This window comes from Perca fluviatilis, chromosome 16, assembly GCF_010015445.1.
Source record: "Perca fluviatilis chromosome 16, GENO_Pfluv_1.0, whole genome shotgun sequence".
Lineage (NCBI taxonomy): Eukaryota > Metazoa > Chordata > Actinopteri > Perciformes > Percidae > Perca > Perca fluviatilis.
The window spans coordinates 32,245,086-32,264,137 of record NC_053127.1 but is presented as its reverse complement, the minus strand read 5'-3'; the positions used below and the strand labels follow the sequence as shown (position 1 = coordinate 32,264,137).

General features: G+C 41.7%; 1 protein-coding gene across 5 annotated transcripts in view; it reads right to left on the bottom strand.

Moving 5' to 3' along the window:
* The window catches only part of igsf9bb (immunoglobulin superfamily, member 9Bb), a 147,149-nt gene extending 129,939 nt beyond the window's left edge, over positions 1–17,210 (bottom strand). For all 5 annotated transcript variants that reach the window (XM_039777471.1, XM_039777466.1, XM_039777469.1 and 2 more), the window contains exon 1: positions 16,909–17,210. Coding sequence is in view for 4 of the 5 variants with exons in the window: in XM_039777466.1 (XP_039633400.1) it covers positions 16,909–16,972 (64 nt within the window). In the remaining variant the exon portion in view is untranslated. The remainder of the gene's footprint in view (positions 1–16,908) is intronic.
* Between the last annotated feature and the right edge of the window lie 1,842 nt (positions 17,211–19,052).

The following is a 19,052-nucleotide window of genomic DNA, read 5'->3' as shown; positions in this document are numbered from 1 at the left end:
GCCAGCATGTTTTGAGTCCAAAGGTGACGGGCTGATCCACGACAAAATGTCTTCTACAGTGAACATTGTTTGAGTTGTATGGATGGATCAGCTGTCACTTTTAGGGATTGTTGCTATGCAACCTTTCTGTCTACAAAATAAACAAGTTGACCATCTACTGAAACTGTATAATCCGGCTGCTTCTGTCTCCCTGGCTCCTTGTGTGACATTTTGAATACATTTCTGACTTTTCTCCTTTATGATTTATGACCATAAGAAATAGTGTTAGCTTTCCATTGGTCTGTAATACCCCATCAGTTACTTCAGTTCATATTTAATGTCACACTTCACCCTGATTACTCTAAATAATATATATTGGACGTTGTACCTCTTTGCTGTAAACGCCCCAACCCCTGTGTTTGCACTATGCTCCATATTGCTCAGACATTATATGCTGCCAGCTTTCTCTCTATTATGAATGAGTCTTTGATGTCTGGCTTTTTACAAGCCAAACTTTTTCTCCCTGAAAATTACAGGCTAATCTCTAAAGTCAATCTAATCTCTGTTCAACTCTTCCTTTGGAAATTCAAACCATGCCAGACGACAGGGGTATATCCCTAGTCATGACAATTCAGAGATCACCTGGGTCACAACCAGGGAGCAATGCATAACAATTACCTTAAGTGCTAGAAACGGGCGGGGCTCAACATGTCACATTCAGTGAACAGCTAACTTATCACATACTCCAGTCCAGCAGAACTAATGTTTTGTAGCTACTTGAAATTGACATTGTACAGTAGAGAGAGAGAGAAATAAAGTTTACTTCATGATTGTTTCGCAGTGATTACGTTCTAAACCATAAATAACTATCAAACACTAACAGATGATTTTGTGCAGACTGATTTCTCCTCCTCTGCAGCAGCTGGACAAGGAAGTGGGTTACTCTAGAATCGATTTTTGACTATTTTAAGACGAGGGGAGAACATTTCTCTTTGTTTGACTTCATTAAAAGTAAAGTTGGGCTTTGCTGTTGGCTTCACGACTCATTTTTAAAAAAGAGAGAGAAAAAGGAGAGAGATTTGCTTTGCGCTCCCCAGCAGCCACACTGAACTGCAGTCTGCAGACGTGTGTGTGTCTCGAGTGAGAGCGGCAGTGCTGAGAGAATTTAACTAAACTTATTTTCATATGTTGACGTTCTAACGATGGGTTTTTACAGGCGGTTTTGCCTGTAAAACTCTGCTACCGCTCTGCATAGCGCTCTGCAACATGCACTCTGTACTGCTGTTGTTGAAGCTGCTTGTGTAAACCAGGCATAAAGCACAGTGAGACTAAATCTGTGTTGTTGTCGTTTTATTAAAATGTGCTGCGGACTGCCCCACTCTCTTTTCCCACCAATCACATACTTTGTCCCGCCCCGGTTGGTAGCGACCCAGGTCGTGCGCAATTCACATTGAAATCGACCCTAGTCCTACCCTGATCAAACCCACCTGGCGACCTGGGTTGCGAAGCCGAGTAGATCGAGGAGGGTTACCCTTATTCAAACACACAGTCAACCTGGGTATAACCCTGATTATCAGTGTGCCATTAGTGTGAAAGGGGTATTAGTGTTGGACTAGGGTTACAGGTCAGACCTGAAGCAGTACTCATTTGGCGTTTCTCAATCTGTGTTCTTCTATAGACTTGTGTTCTTGTGTCCCTGTGAAACGTCATCTCGTGTTGCCAAAGTACTGTCCCAATACACAAGTTTGCATTTCACCAACAACAGTTAAGATTCCCGGAAATGTTCTTGACATGCCCATTTTACCGAGGATGCATTGGTTGGTAACTTATATGAACTTGGCAGCACCCGTATCCCAACATTCATTTCGGTTTTCAACGAGGGATGGGTTTCCGGTCTTTGTGGACTACAAGTAGTTGCTGTTTTTGCTGACCCCGAGCCGCATTCTGGAAGAAATCATTAGTGTGTGTTTTCTGCAGCACCAGCGGGCCATGCCATGATGCCAAATTACATGAATTACAGTGTTTCTCTCAACAGGCACAGGTCATGTACAGCTGCAAACATGTCAACACTTCTGCCCTTGAACCTACAAATTTAGCAGCAACACTTCAAAAGACACGTCTAAACAATCCAGGACATTCAGCCTGTGCGGTGTGAAGTTGACATCTGGCAGACACCAGAGGGAACACTTGTTTTGAAATAAATCTCTCTAGTTATATGAGCCGTCACTCCGATTAGTCACCATCTGTTTCCACAGACCTGACTTGTGTTTGCCAACCACAATCAATAAACAAATGTCCAATCCAGATTTCACAAAGTTAAAGGCTCAGGAGCCGGCGGCCATCTTAAACACTGTAAAAACGAGAACTTGAAATTGCTCATCTTACTTTGATTTTCAATTAAACAGAACAAAAAACACATAATTGCATTATAAACTTTGTTAAAGTAGTTACTTCAACTCACTGTATTAAGTTTATTGTGATAAGTTGGTCTCACTTCAAAATGTATGGTGGCGCCACTTTGAAATTGTAGTTAGACTCAAATTGAGGCCAGGTCAATTACTCTTTTCATGCTCCACGCTAAAACAGGGTTTCCTGGGCAGTTCTGCAGGGGTTTTCAGTTGCCTACCTTTTCGGCCTGCTCTATGCTTTGAACTCTGATTTGCGTACTGCAGTCAGGTGGTTCATTGGCTGGTCAATTCCCATGATGCAAGGCAGTAAATGGTTGTGTCAAACTTTGCTGAAAAGTTTGCAGTTTGTTCGAAATACAAATGTAACTTTATGAATTCCGTTTATTAAACGTGTCTGCTTAGAATGTAATGTTTTGTTGCCTGGTAATTGTCATTGTTGTGCTGGTTTACATTTGTAACCATGAGGTAAGTGACTGTTACGTTTGATAAGAAGAGCTGGAGATTTGCAGTGTTAGACTTTGAGCAGTAATAGGCTTCCTTCAGCCAGTATTCTGCGGCGCGTCACTTCACTAGTGGCCCTTTTATGTCAAGTGATGCAAGATCAGCAGCTTTAGATGGGCCCCTATTTTGCACGGGGGCTTTTTTAGAAGTCAAAACTTAGTTTTTACACACAAAAGTTAATTATCTGAACAAAAGATAATTAGTTGACATGACTGTTTTTTGAATTATTTAGTATGTGAAACTTAAGATTTTAAGTTTTTACATCTATGAAAGATAAATTATTTAAACAAAACATTATTAGTTGGCACAGCATATGAAAGTTAATTATTTGAACAAAACATTATTAGTTGGCTGAACTATTTTCAAAACGTAGGAGTTTGAGTTGGCCTCAAAACTCAAAAATCTAGTGCAGTAAGTTGCCTTGAAATTTTGAGTTTTCACAACATTTTCGTTTTTACAGTGAAGCCTCTGGCTGTTTGAGGGATGCTCCCGTGTGCACAGCTGCTTATTAGGCAGGATGTGTGGCTGTCCATAGCTCGGACAAGGCCATGTCATCAGGTCACAGTAGATGAGGGGACACCAGAAAACCACAGCACAGGAACCTACATAGTGAAGAACTGACAGAGTCCTGCAGTTTTACTCATACAAATATGAATGGATGCCTCATTATATGAGAAAAAAAGTTCATACATGACAACTGTAAAAGATACTGAAGAGCATACTCTGATGAGATCAAAACATAGGATTCATGGCAGATATGTAGGACAAATCCTGTATTGTTTGCAAAATGCTGTCATCCAATTTTCACAGTAAGCACATTTTAGCTGGAGGTAGAGGAGACAAAATGCCAGCTCCCCTAATATGTCTCTATTTAGACATGACAGCTATTCCCTGCTCACCTCATGTCCACAGCGCACTCTACCTGCTCTGAACACAGACTATGTTCCTCTACTTCTTTCTGGAAAGCTAACCGTTTTCCACGAGCTTCCTCGATCATTGACATATGAAACCACACACTGTTCCTTTACATAAGTTCGCCCCAAGCAGCTCTGTGACGTTTACTATATTTTAGTGAATTACCAGAGCTCTTCATGTTTACCTCGTGTGTCTGCCTTGTTTCTTGGACAAGAGTGATCTGACCTTTTGATGGAAAAATTACAAACAGTTCATGTCAGCAATATGCCAAGTAAGTTGTTACTTGACACCTTGGAACCAGCAGGCTGATACATCTGCCTCACCCTTTAGGGGTGATGGAGAGTCATGGATACTGCCATGGGCACAGGGCCGCAAACCATTATTTTCCACATATAGCCGTGTCGTTCGTGCCAATGAACTACAGCATTTACTTTGCTCTTTATAAGACCAAGCACATTGGTAGTTGGATTTGCTTTTTTTGTGTTCTCTTACAACTCGTCTGAAAGCACAGATAAATGTAAAAGGAAACATCCTGGTAGTCATTATCTGCTCTTAATATTTTGGCCCTAATTACTGCTAACCACAACAGTCATTTGTCTGTGGTATTCGCTGCAAGTTGTATCAATCCATGTACTCCAACACTGCTGCCACACAGCAGCCAGGGGATCATGTGTCATATGCTGTGCCACACCAACATTACCAATCAATCAGTTTGTCTATTACATATCTTCTACTGCATCTCTCAAAGGGGCCAATACGCAGCCATGCCTATAGAATTTGCCTGTTGGATTACAGCATCAGGGTTAGGCTCAGATCTTGGGCTGAATTTAGTGTAGCAGAGCTGAGGCTATGGTGAGGTATCTTATGGCCCTATCCAATAAATGTTTAATGGGTCTCGAGAAGTCGGCGTGGAGGAAGCTGACTGTGCTGCATCAGTAGGCCAGGCTGTAAAATGAGACAGGAAGCCAGCCAGCTCAGAATGGCAGGAGGAGAGGGGAGGGAGCATGAAGTGCAGTATTCAGAGAAAGTATACAGAACAGGACAGAAACCAAGATGCATGGTAGCAGGAAACCAAAAAGAAACACACTGCTGTACTGAAATCCTCCATATGATTATTGTATGGGTATCAATCATACATTTCAGAAACGTTCTATTCAGAACCTGCACTAAAATCAGGCTCATTATAGGAGACAGACTAGACATAATTAAAGGGGTGGTGAGAGGAGGGTGGGGGCTTCAATTATGGGAATTCTCTAAATTGATACAGTCACACCTTTGGGGGACTTGTTGGGTCTCTGCAAATTATATCGGTAATGTGTCCTGAGATAACTTCGGTTATGATTTGACACCATAAATAAAATTGAAATTGAATTGATGTAACGATGGTTGACTTTGAGCCTGTAGTCAGAGTTGTCCTTTGCTTGTTGACCGTTGGTGAGAAATGGGCTTTGCGGGGCTTCCCCCTCCTGTCTGTTGCCGGGTCAATCTGCTCTGTGCAACGCGCCGGGGCGAAACTGTGATTTTGTTTCCACATGAGAAAAATGTATTTCCCATTTGTGAAGCTTAGCTCTATCAGCATCACACATAATGGAACACTTAAGTTGAAGTAGGATTTATCAATTTACGGCATTAAAAAAGTATTCAGGTTGCCTCATTTACATGTTTGGGTGGCTACACTTACGTTCAGAGCCCCTAGCACGGCTGTAGACTCTTACTATTGTTTCTCTTCTGCTGACTGGAATTTTTAAAATTACAGTTGGACAATGCATGTGCCCCTGTTTAAATGGTTGACTAAATAAACCCCTTAAGAGAAATATGTGCACTAAAAATGAATTATCTTTGCTTTGACGTGAGGTAGGGATGGGCTATATGAAAATAAAAATCAAATATCCCGATATTTTTGACCAAATACATCATTCTCGATATTGCGGCAAGGTTGTAGGGTTGACTATTAGTGCTTTCACAAAATAGCTTACACAATTAGATTTGTGACAAATAATCATCAGTAATGTGGATATAATGACTAAGTGGGTAAAGGCAAATAATAGAACAGCTAGAACAGTCTGGTAAGTTCAGAAAATGACATCACTTTACTGTACGGTAACTCAGCCTTTAAAACCAGAAAAAGAAAACACTTGTGTCATATTGCGATATCCAAATTTTAAGACAATATCTAGCCTCATATATCAATATCGATATATTGCCCAGTCCTAACGTGATTCTCCCCAATGTAAACTCCACAGCGGCACTACGAGTCGCCAATGCAACTAGGCAATGTTTTGATGATGTGCCCATTCTGTGTATCCTGACTGCAGCAGAAGGGCTACAGCAATTACTAGCTGGACAGCTTTAAGATGAGTCAGCTAAAACGACACTGGTACAGTATATTCAGAACAAATACCAAAGAACAATACCTTCCTGAAGTGCTTTGCTTCGAGAGCTGCTCCAAATCAAATACTTTATCGTGATCAGTATACCATGCACACACTTATCTCTAACTACCACAATCTATTTTAGACATCACAGATGTGAGACGTAGCTGTGAGGGAGTCAGGAGGGAGAACGTTTTGGATAAAACAGCTGTCTTTATGTGAGCCAAGAGACAACGAGTGAGATATTGTCTTTATCCATGTTGAACTACACCAGCAGACCCAGACATTCTTCTCTGCTAGCTCCCTGCTCTTTTAAGGAGAGATATATAATTGAAGTTACACAGCAATGCAATACTAGATAAGCAACACCGTCCTCCCCCGCATGGAATTAAGTGACCACCCCAGGACACTGAGTGATGATGCAGACAAATCGAAATGCACCTAGAAACTGAAAGCCTGAAGCAAAATCAGCTGTTGTGTTTACATTTCCTGAGCTAAAAAAAAAATTCCAAGCTTATTAAAGCTACTTAGGGAATGAATTTTAAAATCAACAGCGGTTAAGTCTTAGTAATAAAGGTGCTCCAATTGATCGGTCACCACTCATAATCGCCTGATATGTGTTCTAAATAATCGGATCAGTTATTTTAAAAATGCCAATCAGACGATACATGCAGACGTGCTGCGGTCAACGTCTTATTTCAATGTCTCATTTCCGCGTTTTACCGGTGCTCCTGTTGCTGCCAGAGCCGTGCAGCTCTAGCTCAGTTAATTTTGTTATATTCCTAATTACAGCAGCTAATTACCCGCTATACAGATTTAAACTTTCACTAGTTCGCTAAAGTGCTCACAGCTCTCTCATTTTTTAGCATCTTTCCCACTAATCCCACAGTTGTTTACACGCTATTCAGTCCTGTTAGAGCCAGTTACCATAGCTAAGCTACGCAGTTATCAATGGCTTCGCTCTCCTGCCATATTTAGCATTACAAAAATAAGTTATTTGTGGCTTTCGTGAACGTAAGTTAACTCTCGCTTATCCATTAAAATGCCATTTTACTGTGAGAATGTTTTGGAGATGTGGGCCTTGTGATAAATGGGTCCAATATTAACTTTGGTGACTATGGGGCGAAAGCTAATCTGTGTTCGCTTCCACTTCTCTGACTGGAATCAATATACTCAGGACCTGCTGCTAGTCTCCTAAAGAGGCATGGCAGTGGTAAAACACACACAAAAAAAATAAAAATAAATAAAAAGAGTACTGAAAATGTTTCAATTTAGAATCTATATACAATTTAAAAATCAATTTTTGACACCGCCAGTATGCATATTCCACTCTCTCTCTTAGAAACACAACTCAAACCATAGCAGCCTACGCTTGGCTATTGGGAGCCGCTTAGAGCTTAACAAATATGGGTTTCCTGTGGAATAAATTAAATAACATTGTATGAAAATGAAAATAAAAGCTAAATGTGCACAACACATTGTTGTGAAATTATATAGAAGAGAATGAATATGTTGCACTGCCAACAAACACAAACAGTTGCCAATTATTGATACTTTCTCGTCTCTTAATTTTACTACTTAATAATATACAGTGATATTAAGAATAGCCCCAGCAGATTAGTTCACTAAACCAAAATAGAGGCTGCTGGGAGCTGGGGGGTCTGACATCAGCTGCCAGTCACTGCTCCTTGGCCCAAATACCAGGTTGATTGCCATCTAAAGGTTGGTGACTTTTATGAAGTGTGCCATTTGCCCAAGGCAACAGGGGTGCTACTTTCATTAGGCTCAGTGGGGGTGAAGGCTTCTGTACATGGAGCACCAACCGTCCACAGCAGATTATACCGCACAGCTGTACATGATCCATGGATACCAAGTAAAACAGATTCTCAACCTCTCCAATGGGAGTATTTTCTATACATTCTCAGGCAATCTCTGAATATCTTTGGGTTTTGGACAGTTGGTTGGACATCACCTTGGGCTCTACAAAACTGGAATGGACATTTTTCGTGGCCGGGTTGGTTCAGTGGGTAGAGCAGGCGCACATATACTGAGAGGTTTATGCCTCGACACAGAGGTCCAATCTGACCTGTGACGATTTCCTGCATGTCTTCTCCCCTTTCTCACCTAGCTGTCCTGTCAAATTAAAAGGAAAAAAAAAGGAATGGACATTTTTCATTATTTTCGGCCATTTTATAGATTATAAATATTGTCAAAATAAATTGATAATGACAATAATTGTTAGTTGCAGCCCTACTGGCCAGCCCAGTTGATTACTTAGCTAAACACACCACATGCTATTTTTGTTGGTATCAAGGATAGAGGGGAGAGAAGTGCTCCCTCTGCAGAAACCTTTTAGTGTCAGCCCAGTAATCACAACAACTAAACAGCTGTTAATAAATAGATTAACAAGCTAATAAGACCGTGGTATGGCGATACTTTGGCCACTTAAGGCCCCATAAGGCCACACAGCGGCTAAGACAATCTCAAACAGGGGGGGGCAACTTAAAGTCGGACACAAAAATAGAGGTGTGTACCAAGCTGAAAACCTGCGCCAAGGAACACACACACACACACACACACACACACACACACACACACACACACACACACACACACACACACACACACACACACACACACACACACACACACACACACACACACACACACACACACACACACACACACTTTAAAGAACATGTACAGTACAGAAAGGAAATGAGCCTTTTGAAGTCCTGAAAGCATAAAAATAGACTGGAGGGGGTTATGCAGATAAGATGCAGCCTCATCCAACAGGGCCTCAAGTCCACTGGCAAAGTCCAGGTTGGAAGATTGGCAAACATATAAGTGAACTGGTGAGATGCTGACAAGTTATATGTTAAAATATGTTGAGTCATTTAGACATGAACAGCAGTGATCGGTATCAGATAAATTAAAAGGCCAGATTGGAGCATTCCTAATAAAAACCTAATGTGTCTAAAGCCACACTAAGGCTGCACTATATTGGAAAAAACTGACATTGCAATAAAAAAAAGAATCTGCGATATATATTGAAATATGAAAGGAAATGCTGGAATTCGGATTACTTGAATAGCTCTATTTGGAAATAATTCATTATTCTCAAATTAATGGGGTGATTTTGTAGGGGTGTGCAATAATAATTAAACAAAGTTTTTTTATGTGAACCATCCTTTCTTGAACTTTTGTGCTATACAATTGGTTTCAACGCACCAAACACAAAAGCAAGTGAGCACTGTGAGCATTCATCTCACATGTTTTTGGAGGGGTACATTTGGTAGTTAAATACACTGGTTGACTCACACCATTGTATTTATATAATACTCTACTATCATTCCATTCTGAAGTCAAGGATATTAATACTGCATGCATGGGGCTTCCCCTAAAATAAGGGGGCTCCCTGATGTTGCTCCCCTCCTGTTCCTCGCTCATTTTCAGGTTGTGGTCGACTAGCGGGGCCGGCTTTGGTTGTTTGATTATATTGATCAACGTTGATCGTGATTGGCTGTGCATGCAGAGCCTACATGTCACACACTAGCAACAAACTCCATGTATCCAAGAACCCTTGAATCAGAGTGAACTGTGTTATATCAGACACAGACTTCTCTTGTAGATTAGTCTTATGTTTCCAGCTTCAAACCGTCTGTTGGGACAGACCCCTGGTTTATTTAGGCTAACTCAATTAGCTTTAGCTGGTAACTAGCTTTCAGTCTGGCAACTGCAAGAATAGTTGGGAGACATCGTAATAACGATGCATTAAACGTGCTTTTTTTTCTTCTTTGCAGCAAACACTAAACACTGACTACTGTGGCTTTACTACTTACAGTGCTTTTCTACACACACGAGGGAGAGCCTCACTTCCCACAGCAAACCCGTGGCCGCCTGTCTTAAAGGGAAAGGGTCGGCCGGTAACATTAGACGTGTAATGAGAACAGTGCAAGTTTTCCTTTTGTTACAAGCAGCAAAAAAATTGTGCTGTAGCATTTACATTACACGTCGTGCAATGTGACTACTGCACATGCGCACATCGCAATGGTGATGCTAAAACAATGTATCGTGAGCCCTAAGCCACACAGAACACTCAACACAACGAAGAAGAGTCCTTCAGTGAGAAAATGCTCAACAACACCCACAGGATTTTAATCCATGCTGTGAACAAGCCTTTTCTTGGTCAGCAGCTTTGTTTTTGCCAAGCAGCCACCCACTTACTGTTAGAACACTCATTAAGTGATCATACTGTAGGGATCATCAAAAAACAGGGATAGCAGGGACATTTCAGGGAATAAAATGAATTAGGCACCAGCGCTCAATTAATCACTTGGTTTCTTAATGTCAGAAAATAGTTGATTTTTCCCAAAGTCAAAGGTGCCATCTTCTGATGTCTTCAAAAAGTCCAAAACAAAAGATTGTTCAGTTTACTATCATAGAAAAACCAGAACAATATCCCCATGTAAGAAACTGGAACAAGAGAATTTGGCATTTTTCCTAAGAAAAATAACTCGAAATGATGAATGGATTATCAAAATAGTTGCTTATTTATATTCCATCCATCAACTAATCAAAATAATCAATTGTAATTGTTGCAGCTTTACAAAATGTAAGTCTAAAGTGCAGAACACAGATGTGTTTCAGAGTCAGGTGTAAATGTAATCCAACTAAACCCAATTCCTAGAGAGAGTGGATGGATAGATTTAAAGGTGCGCCGACAGCGAGAGGTTAGCACCCCTTCCAGTGTTCCCAATATAAGCACAACTTCAACCGAGGCAGCGGCAATGGAGAGAGAGGGCGGCTCAGTTATATGCCGGTGCAGCCTGAGTTCATTATGGTTGAAGCTAATTTTAACTAGTGCTAACTAACTTCTATTGGGCCAACATTGTTTATGATAAACTAATCTTGTTATCAAATTGCTGCTGAGATTAGAGAGGGTAGATAGCAGCATCCTGCAGGTCTTTGTAGGCTCCAGAGCCACAAAAGACATTACATACAACTATTTTTGCAGGTTAAGAGACATGTTCCTAAGGTGCCGTTTTCATACAGACCAACAGGTCCTAACCCAAATTATAGTTTTTGACGGTTAATGTTTGTCATCCTAAATAATCAGCTTTACATGGACCCACATCAAATCAAATTCTGGAGACTGACAGCAAGTCATGCAGCACTTTACTGTGCATTATGGGTGTATTTATCTCTCTGGTGATGGGTGTATTTATCTCTCTGGTGTCACAAAGAGTTCACCAAGTAATCGCACTGAAAAATAATTGGGATAAAACATAGCGCCAACGCAATAATGGGTTAACTTCACCCAGTTTATCAGGGAAAATCCCTGCACACACCTGCTGATTCACATATGGGTTACCATGGTTACCATACTACCTTACATGAATAGTATACATTGTTTGTAGTAGGGCTGCACAATTTGGAGAAAAAGTCATATTGCGATTTACAATACTGTAGGGCTGCAACGATTCTTCGAATAACTCGAATAATTCGATTACAAAAAATCCTCGAAGCAAAATTCTTTGCCTCGAAGCTTCGTTAAATCAATGTAATTAAGGTTGTACGGCTCACTGTGTTTCCGCACGGAGGATTATTACTAGCGCACAAGAGGTTTGCGCTTCTGCGGACACAAGACTGACGGCCCATATTACAAATGAAGGAAGACGAAAATAGCGAGGGTCTAAAAGGGAGAGACAGGCGAGAGAAAACGACAGAAAGTTTGGGATCATTTTAAGCTGCAAACATGCTGCTACATCACCTCTGTAACAAACCTCCAGTGTACTCATCCATTCCACGGAGCCAACCCGACACAAGGTAGCTAACGTCTGCTGCTCTCGTCCACCGCGCTGTTTACACAACTAGCCTGCAGCATGCTATTTTGCTAATAGCGATGTTTTACACAACTAGCCTACAACATGCTACTCTGCTAATAGCAATGTTTTATACGGCAAGCGCAAAGCTGTCGGTTTGTAGTGTAACTTTTTATTAGTTTGCTTCTAATCTTTGGAAATGTAGCTGCTGCCGGAGACAAACCCGTCCTCCCTCCCCAGCATGGCTACTTAATATGCACGTGAATGACGTCATCATGCATTCTTTATTCTTTCTCCTCACCATAGATATAGCTATGCTCCTCACTGTGTATTAGGCTTCTGAAAATGTGTCCCCCAGAACAGTGTAGTTGAGTAGCCCTGCTGTAAACCCTCTGGTCAGTGAACAGCTCTTTTGCATATCCAGTGCAAAGAGCCAGAGGCAAGAAGGGGAATTGGGTGAAAAATATTAACATTTGGGCCACCAAAAATGTACTATTGTAATGTATTTCTTTTTAAGGGTCTTGGAATTTGGCAATAACATTTTTTGCTTTTTCTAAAGAAGGAAACAAGTCTTTTGTATATATACAAGCGACAGGTTTCCTTTTTTTTAGTAAACAGCAATAATAAATATTTACTATTGCTGTTTACTAAGTATTTCTTACTAAGTATTTCTTATCCGATTACTCGATTAATCGATGGAATAATCGGTAGAATATTCGATTACTAAAATAATCGATAGCTGCAGCCCTACAATACTGCGATTGCGATATAATGGTAGCCTGACAAGCCAGACCCACATCCAGATGTTGGGTCTGGGAACACCATTGACAGGGCTCAATCCGAGGGGCGGGATAAACGGTTGTCTTTCAAATTCCCTCTGCATGCAATATGATAGCGCTACAACCAACCAGAGCAACGAAGAAGGTAGCAGAGCTTGTTGATAGATTAAACTTTTGCCGTATCCGGTCGGCAAAACTCCGAACACATCTTCCTTTTTTAAGAATGATTTCTGTGCCGTTCTTTGTTCTTTTCTCAAAGAAAAGCTTAACTCAAAGTCTTCCAGAAGACCGCTGTTCCCAGCAGCAGCAGCAGCCATAAGCCCGCCCACCGACTCTATACACGATGTGATTGGCCTGACCAAAATTTGGTTTTTCCAGCTCGCAAGCCAACGGAGAGTGCCTAGACTGACCCTGGCTGCAAAATAAATTTGCTGCGACTAGGGTGCGCCTAGATTTCTAGGCTAATATAATAGTATACATGCTTGATTATCAAGGAAAATGCACAAAATACAAAAAAATGTGAGTATTCCTCTACTTGAACATACAAAGTTAAACGAGCATAAGAAGAAATACATACCCAAAAAATTTGCAATATTACAAAATTAAATAAATAACTAATATTTTCTAAATAGATATTTTTTCTTTGCTCAACAGTACAAATGAAATACATAGAATAAATAAGAAAAATACAAATTCTCTAGTGATTAAATTACAAAATATAATTTGTACAACCTCTGCTTAAAGTCTGCATGCTCTGAAACCCTCTTCACTTCTGATACTCTACGTGACCATACACGACACGCGCGCTGCTGCCTAAACACAGACTCCTGATTGGTGTGCGCGATCGTGTTGTTGTCATTACTTAGAATTCCTCATGGGGGCGACAGAAACTACACACTACAGCTTTAACAACAAGCTTCTCAAGACACGGTGGCTTCATCTGTTGTTAATACTGTCGGTAAAGTGAAGGGTGGTTCCCGCCCAACGTGGAGACTGCAGCGCACAGTGTCATGCAAACAGCACACCTTTTTGTTTAATTAAATCGCACAATTTTTGCGGTTATACTGTAGTTATGAGTGACATCGCGATTGCGATTAGATTAATCATGCAGTCCTGGCTTATAGTCTACAGATTGGGACAACAATTTCTTAACAGCTAATGGATTTAATTATTGATATGATAAATTGATAAAAATGTATTTGTTTTGTACCACTGCTAAACTGCAGTGTTTCTGTGATAGATTGAGGTTTTGCCACAACACAGACAAATAACAATTATACATCTGGTTAATTATTTACTTACATATTTAACACCGGATTTTGAAACTTAAATGTTGGCAGGTATGCATCACCCCCTCCTCCTCTATCCCCATCGGTCCCCAGCCCTCTTGGCATGTTGTGGCATATGTATTTATCGAGCAACCAAGTGGCATTTATCTCACAGCTTAATCATAATTAGTCCAACTTAGTCCAGGGCAGACAGCCTGTTAGTGGGCATATGTTCAGATCCTGGTTAAAGACACACTGCTCCCCCAGGGGATGCTTGCGTGTTGACATGTGTGTGTATGTTCTGCGTGTGTGTATGTGTATTGGGTAACAAGTGCGTGTGTGTGCGAATGGCAGCAGACGGTTGCTGTGGAGCGCGCCCTGAGCCTCCATTAACACAACCCACCATGTTCCCTTCCCTCGGCTACACTGCCATGCTGAGAGAGGCCACTTGAAACCTGGAGGGAAACAAGTTCATCCGAGTGTACGGAAGAGGAAGACGACAGGGCGGAGCATGCAGGAGAGAAGAGAGACGGGAAGAGGATGGGATGGCGACGAGGACCTGAGTCAGACAGGAAAAGTGAGAGTAGGGAGGGAGGGAGGGACGGAGGGAGAGATGAAACCAGGTGAGGAAGAGCGGAAACCAGAGAGGAGGGGAGAACAGAGAGAAAGAGAGAAAGAGAGACAGTCTGGCTCAGGTCCAGGGTTATCACTGGCAAAAGTCGAGGCATTTGCCAGCTGCCAGCTGGAGACAGCAGCACTCGGCCAGAAGGATGCTGCCCTGCGCAGCTTCTGACGGCTAGTGTGTTCGCTTTTGTTTGTGTGTGTCTGTGTGTGCACAGCACGGACGCTGCAGAGTACTGAGGGCTCTGTCCATGTGTTAAAGCACGGGACAAGGACCATATGCATGACCAGTTACACTGACTGAAGGGACAGTCTTTACAAAACAAGTCCGGTCACAGTTGCATTTTCTCAGAAGTTAGTGCTCATTTATGCCAAGTTGCCGGCTCTCCCAACCGTGGAAGAGACAAGGGAAGCCGCTTAAAAACATCTCCCTAAGTCTCCCTCTTTTGGCAGACGATGCTTAAGTGTATCCTCTTTAGGCAGGACATTACTTAGGCCTTACGGGGTGCCGTGCAGCCAGCCGAGCCCATGTAGCATCCCAGAAGGATGTCAACAAAAATAAACATACACAAACCTGCAAGATTTGGTGTCAAAAGTTTAACACGCAGTGAAGGAAAGCTTGTTCGTATCATAATGCGCTCCTTTCTTAATCATCTAATCAGTGATGCTGAAGCACAGACGCTGTCCCAATTTTCTCCATCTCTCCTCTAAAGATGAGTGGCAGGGAGGGAAGGAAGGAGGGGGGCAAAAGTAGCAGGGATTCCTTTTTATAAAAAGTATGGTGTGATGCTGCTACAGCTTTACTCCCTCACCACGTGTCCCTGTCGTCATCGATGAGAGACAAGCTCACATGCACACAATGCACAGTGTCGGACCGCCAAATGATACGCCGGTCCGCCTACTAGAGGATGATGCAATTTATAATTAGAGCTGTATTAGAGCTGTAATTAATATATAGATTATCGATCATCAAAATGTTAACGTTTTTAAAGCACAAATCATCAAAATACACTGGTTTCAGCTTCTGAAATGTGAATAGTTCCTGTTTTTTTTAGTATTCTATCATAGTATTCTGAACCTTTCTGTTTTGGACAAAAGAAGCAATGTGAATATTTCAATTTGAGCTTTGGGAAATTGTTATCGGCATTTTTTTATTTTTACATTATTTTCTGACATGTTGTAGTCCAAACAATAGACAATAATCAGCAGATTATTTGATGATGATAGTGGAAATGATCATTAGTTGCAGCCCTCTTTATAATATCGTGAAAGGTGAAACTGAGGTGACCCCCCCCCATCAGTGTGGCTTTTAGACACAACAATAACCCATCTCTTTCAGCCCTCTACAGGAGGTCAGGGGTCAGCTGCAAGGTGGATCTCTAACCCATGGAGCCATTTTTGTCAAACAAGACCGATGGCTCTTTCTTACAAGAAAAGCACATTTAGAATTGTAGAAAATAGTTTAAGGCTCCCATGAAGTCATCACACATGTTATCAAAGTTAAATCCCACATAGCTGAGTGAGAAGCAGCCTGGGAGTGCTGGGGACTGTTGAGATTCACCCTGACGCGGTGCTGGCTCAGAAAGCGCTCCCTCTAACGGACAGAGGCGGGCTGACTCACAGTTAGCACAAACAGCTCGCCAGGAAGAGGTTAATCCACTCATAGCATTTTAATGACATCTACACCAGTGCACTACGCTAATCACATTTGCCTTCACATCTCACGAAACGCTAGCAGCCAGTGTGCAGCTCAGTGTAGCCGGCTGCTACAGTCCAGTGGATATGTCATGGAGATCCAAACTCACACATTTTGGGAGAAATGTCAACCCAAACAGACTGCAAAACCAGCCCAAAACGTCACAACTCCGATAGTGCCATTTAACACGCACGCCCATGATGTATTACAGTGGGAATTAGCAGGTTGTCCGCTTTTAAAAACAGGTTTAACCCAAAGAGTTGCTTATCCTCCGTGGGAATTAAGCTCCGTTACTATTCATGTAACGGTTAACTTGGTCCGTTTCCCTCATCATTAGCCACCGGGCTCCTCTCAGGTGCGGTGATGAACACACGTATGAACTTCATTGCGTAAAGTAGGCTATGACGTGTTTAACATACAAGCGACATATCCAAAGTTAGCTTACAGACAAGCGGGGAAAAGGTTGCTTTTTAAAGGAAAAAAAAGGTAAGTTAAAACTTGAACAATAGGCGCCGGTGTATGCAGATACTGCACTTCGACTCACCTTGAGCGGCCGTTCCTCGGGTGCTGAATACACTTGCTATCAAAGTGGCCACATACCAAATCATAGTACTATTGCCGACCAGAAATAAACCTCATCATATCTCAAAGTGCCCCTTTCGGTGAATCTCTCATCGCCGAATGTCCCAAGAACGAACTGACGCGGGCCGGTATCCTGTTTTCTTGTTAACCGAGCCCTGGACACTTTTCCATCGGCGCATTCCCCTCTCTCTTCCCCTCTCCTCCGCTCTCCTCTCGCATCCTGAGACGGATCACCTGCGCCAATGGGACGAGAGCACACGACGCAGTGAAACCAGGCGCGAGCTCCTAAATAACCGCGGCCCCGCCTCCGCACTGGTTTCACTGAGGTGCGTGGGAAGAAGTCCCGGCCGCTGATTGGTCACCTGCGCTGTCGGTTTCCCAGCTGGAGTGTTGCGTTCAACGAATATGGAAATACACGGAGATTTTAGACTTTGGTTAAAGGAAACCACCTCAGTGTGCTCATGGCGGCTAGAAAGAGGGCCAGCTTTTTAATTATTGGCATTTTCACCCTAAACGCACTTACATTTACAATGATAGCAATAATATCATGATATAGGGTAACTTTATTTTTTTTAAATAGGCCTACTTGCTAACCGTTTTTATAGTAAAGTTAGAACACATTAGGATACAGCAAGCTGCAGTCAAAACAAAAATAAAACAGAAGGCAAAAATAGTATCATTAGGCCCTATAGTATAAAACCTGTTGTGGTAACTGTAACTTTTAAAAGTAACTATTAGTAGCCTATGAGGATTGGGTAAGACTGAAACGTCCTACTTACAGTAGGCTACAAAGACAGGCCCGGATTTTAATAAATGAGTTCATTGTTTGTAGTATAGCTATGCGTTCACAATGGCACAGTGCCAACCACAGATGGTAAAATCCAACAGGTGGTTATCCTGTAAATGCAATGAAAATAGGCTACCTCTTGCTTGTTTAAAAGACAGTAATACTACCATTGCTCGACTGTAGGTGTTTATGCATGACACAACATTTAGTGTGGGTCGGAGGAATTGGGATCGATATGGGTTCCAAAACTGCAAGTTTCTGACTTCTGTGTCATGAAAAGGTCTTTGCATTTTCCCAATTTTCACGTAGGGCCTGAACGCAGCACCATTGGGAACCGTTTTAAGGTGGGTTGGAGTGTGAAGCCGTAGCGGAGCTGCGGTATCATCCTGCGCAATAAGACGAGAGGGATCCTCCAGCACTGTGCATCATCAGATCACTGCCTGCATTCCATATGTTCAAATCCATTTTGTAAAATGTTCACTATGTATGACTGAAATAGTGGTGTTCAGATTGCTATAGTGTCACATTAAAAAAGAGTTGGCATGCACTGTGATCACTAAACAAATAACTTGTCTTAATTCAGCATGATTCATCTTCACAGTGATTCAGTCAAGGACAGTTTAAAATTCAACTGACTCAGTCTGCCTTGCTCATAGAGTATTATGCCTCAGAGCCAATTCTAAGTCTAGGACCCCCGAGGAGGAGGCCCAGCAACAGCCTCCAGCAGTATGACGAATAAATCCATCTGAAGTTATTTGAGGTCATTCTGTTTCACATGCTAGTGTTGTTCTCATCATTTTCTGTTCTTGTTTATACCCAAATGTTCTCAGCTGGCAAAATAATGACAAATGTGACGGATGATACAACTCGTCTTGCAACGTCAGTAATTTATTTTCATCTTCTCAACAACTGTAGATAATGTCTAAAAATTATTCTTTAAAGCATTTTGCACTTATTGCAATGGTTGATGTTGCACAAAATGTGTGCCATTTTACGAAAGAAAAACTTAGTTTAGTTTTTACATCACTTATACTGTAGCATGTCATGTAATTTGACATGCTAGAGGCTTTGTATCATTCTGGGGGAGAGTGCCTTGGAGTTTCCTTATTGGTTTCTGCGTTGTGTTTGTCCCATCCAAGGAGCACCTCAAGCTAGCTTTTTGAGTCCTGGAAGCGCTCCGCTACAGACATTTGATGTAATTTGACTTGTTGGAAATCTACTTCTTCTCAGTGGCTTGACAAAATATTGTTTTTACATTAAACTGGAGAAAAACAACAACAAAATCTGAAAGGCTTATAGATGTTTTTGATGTGTTTCTT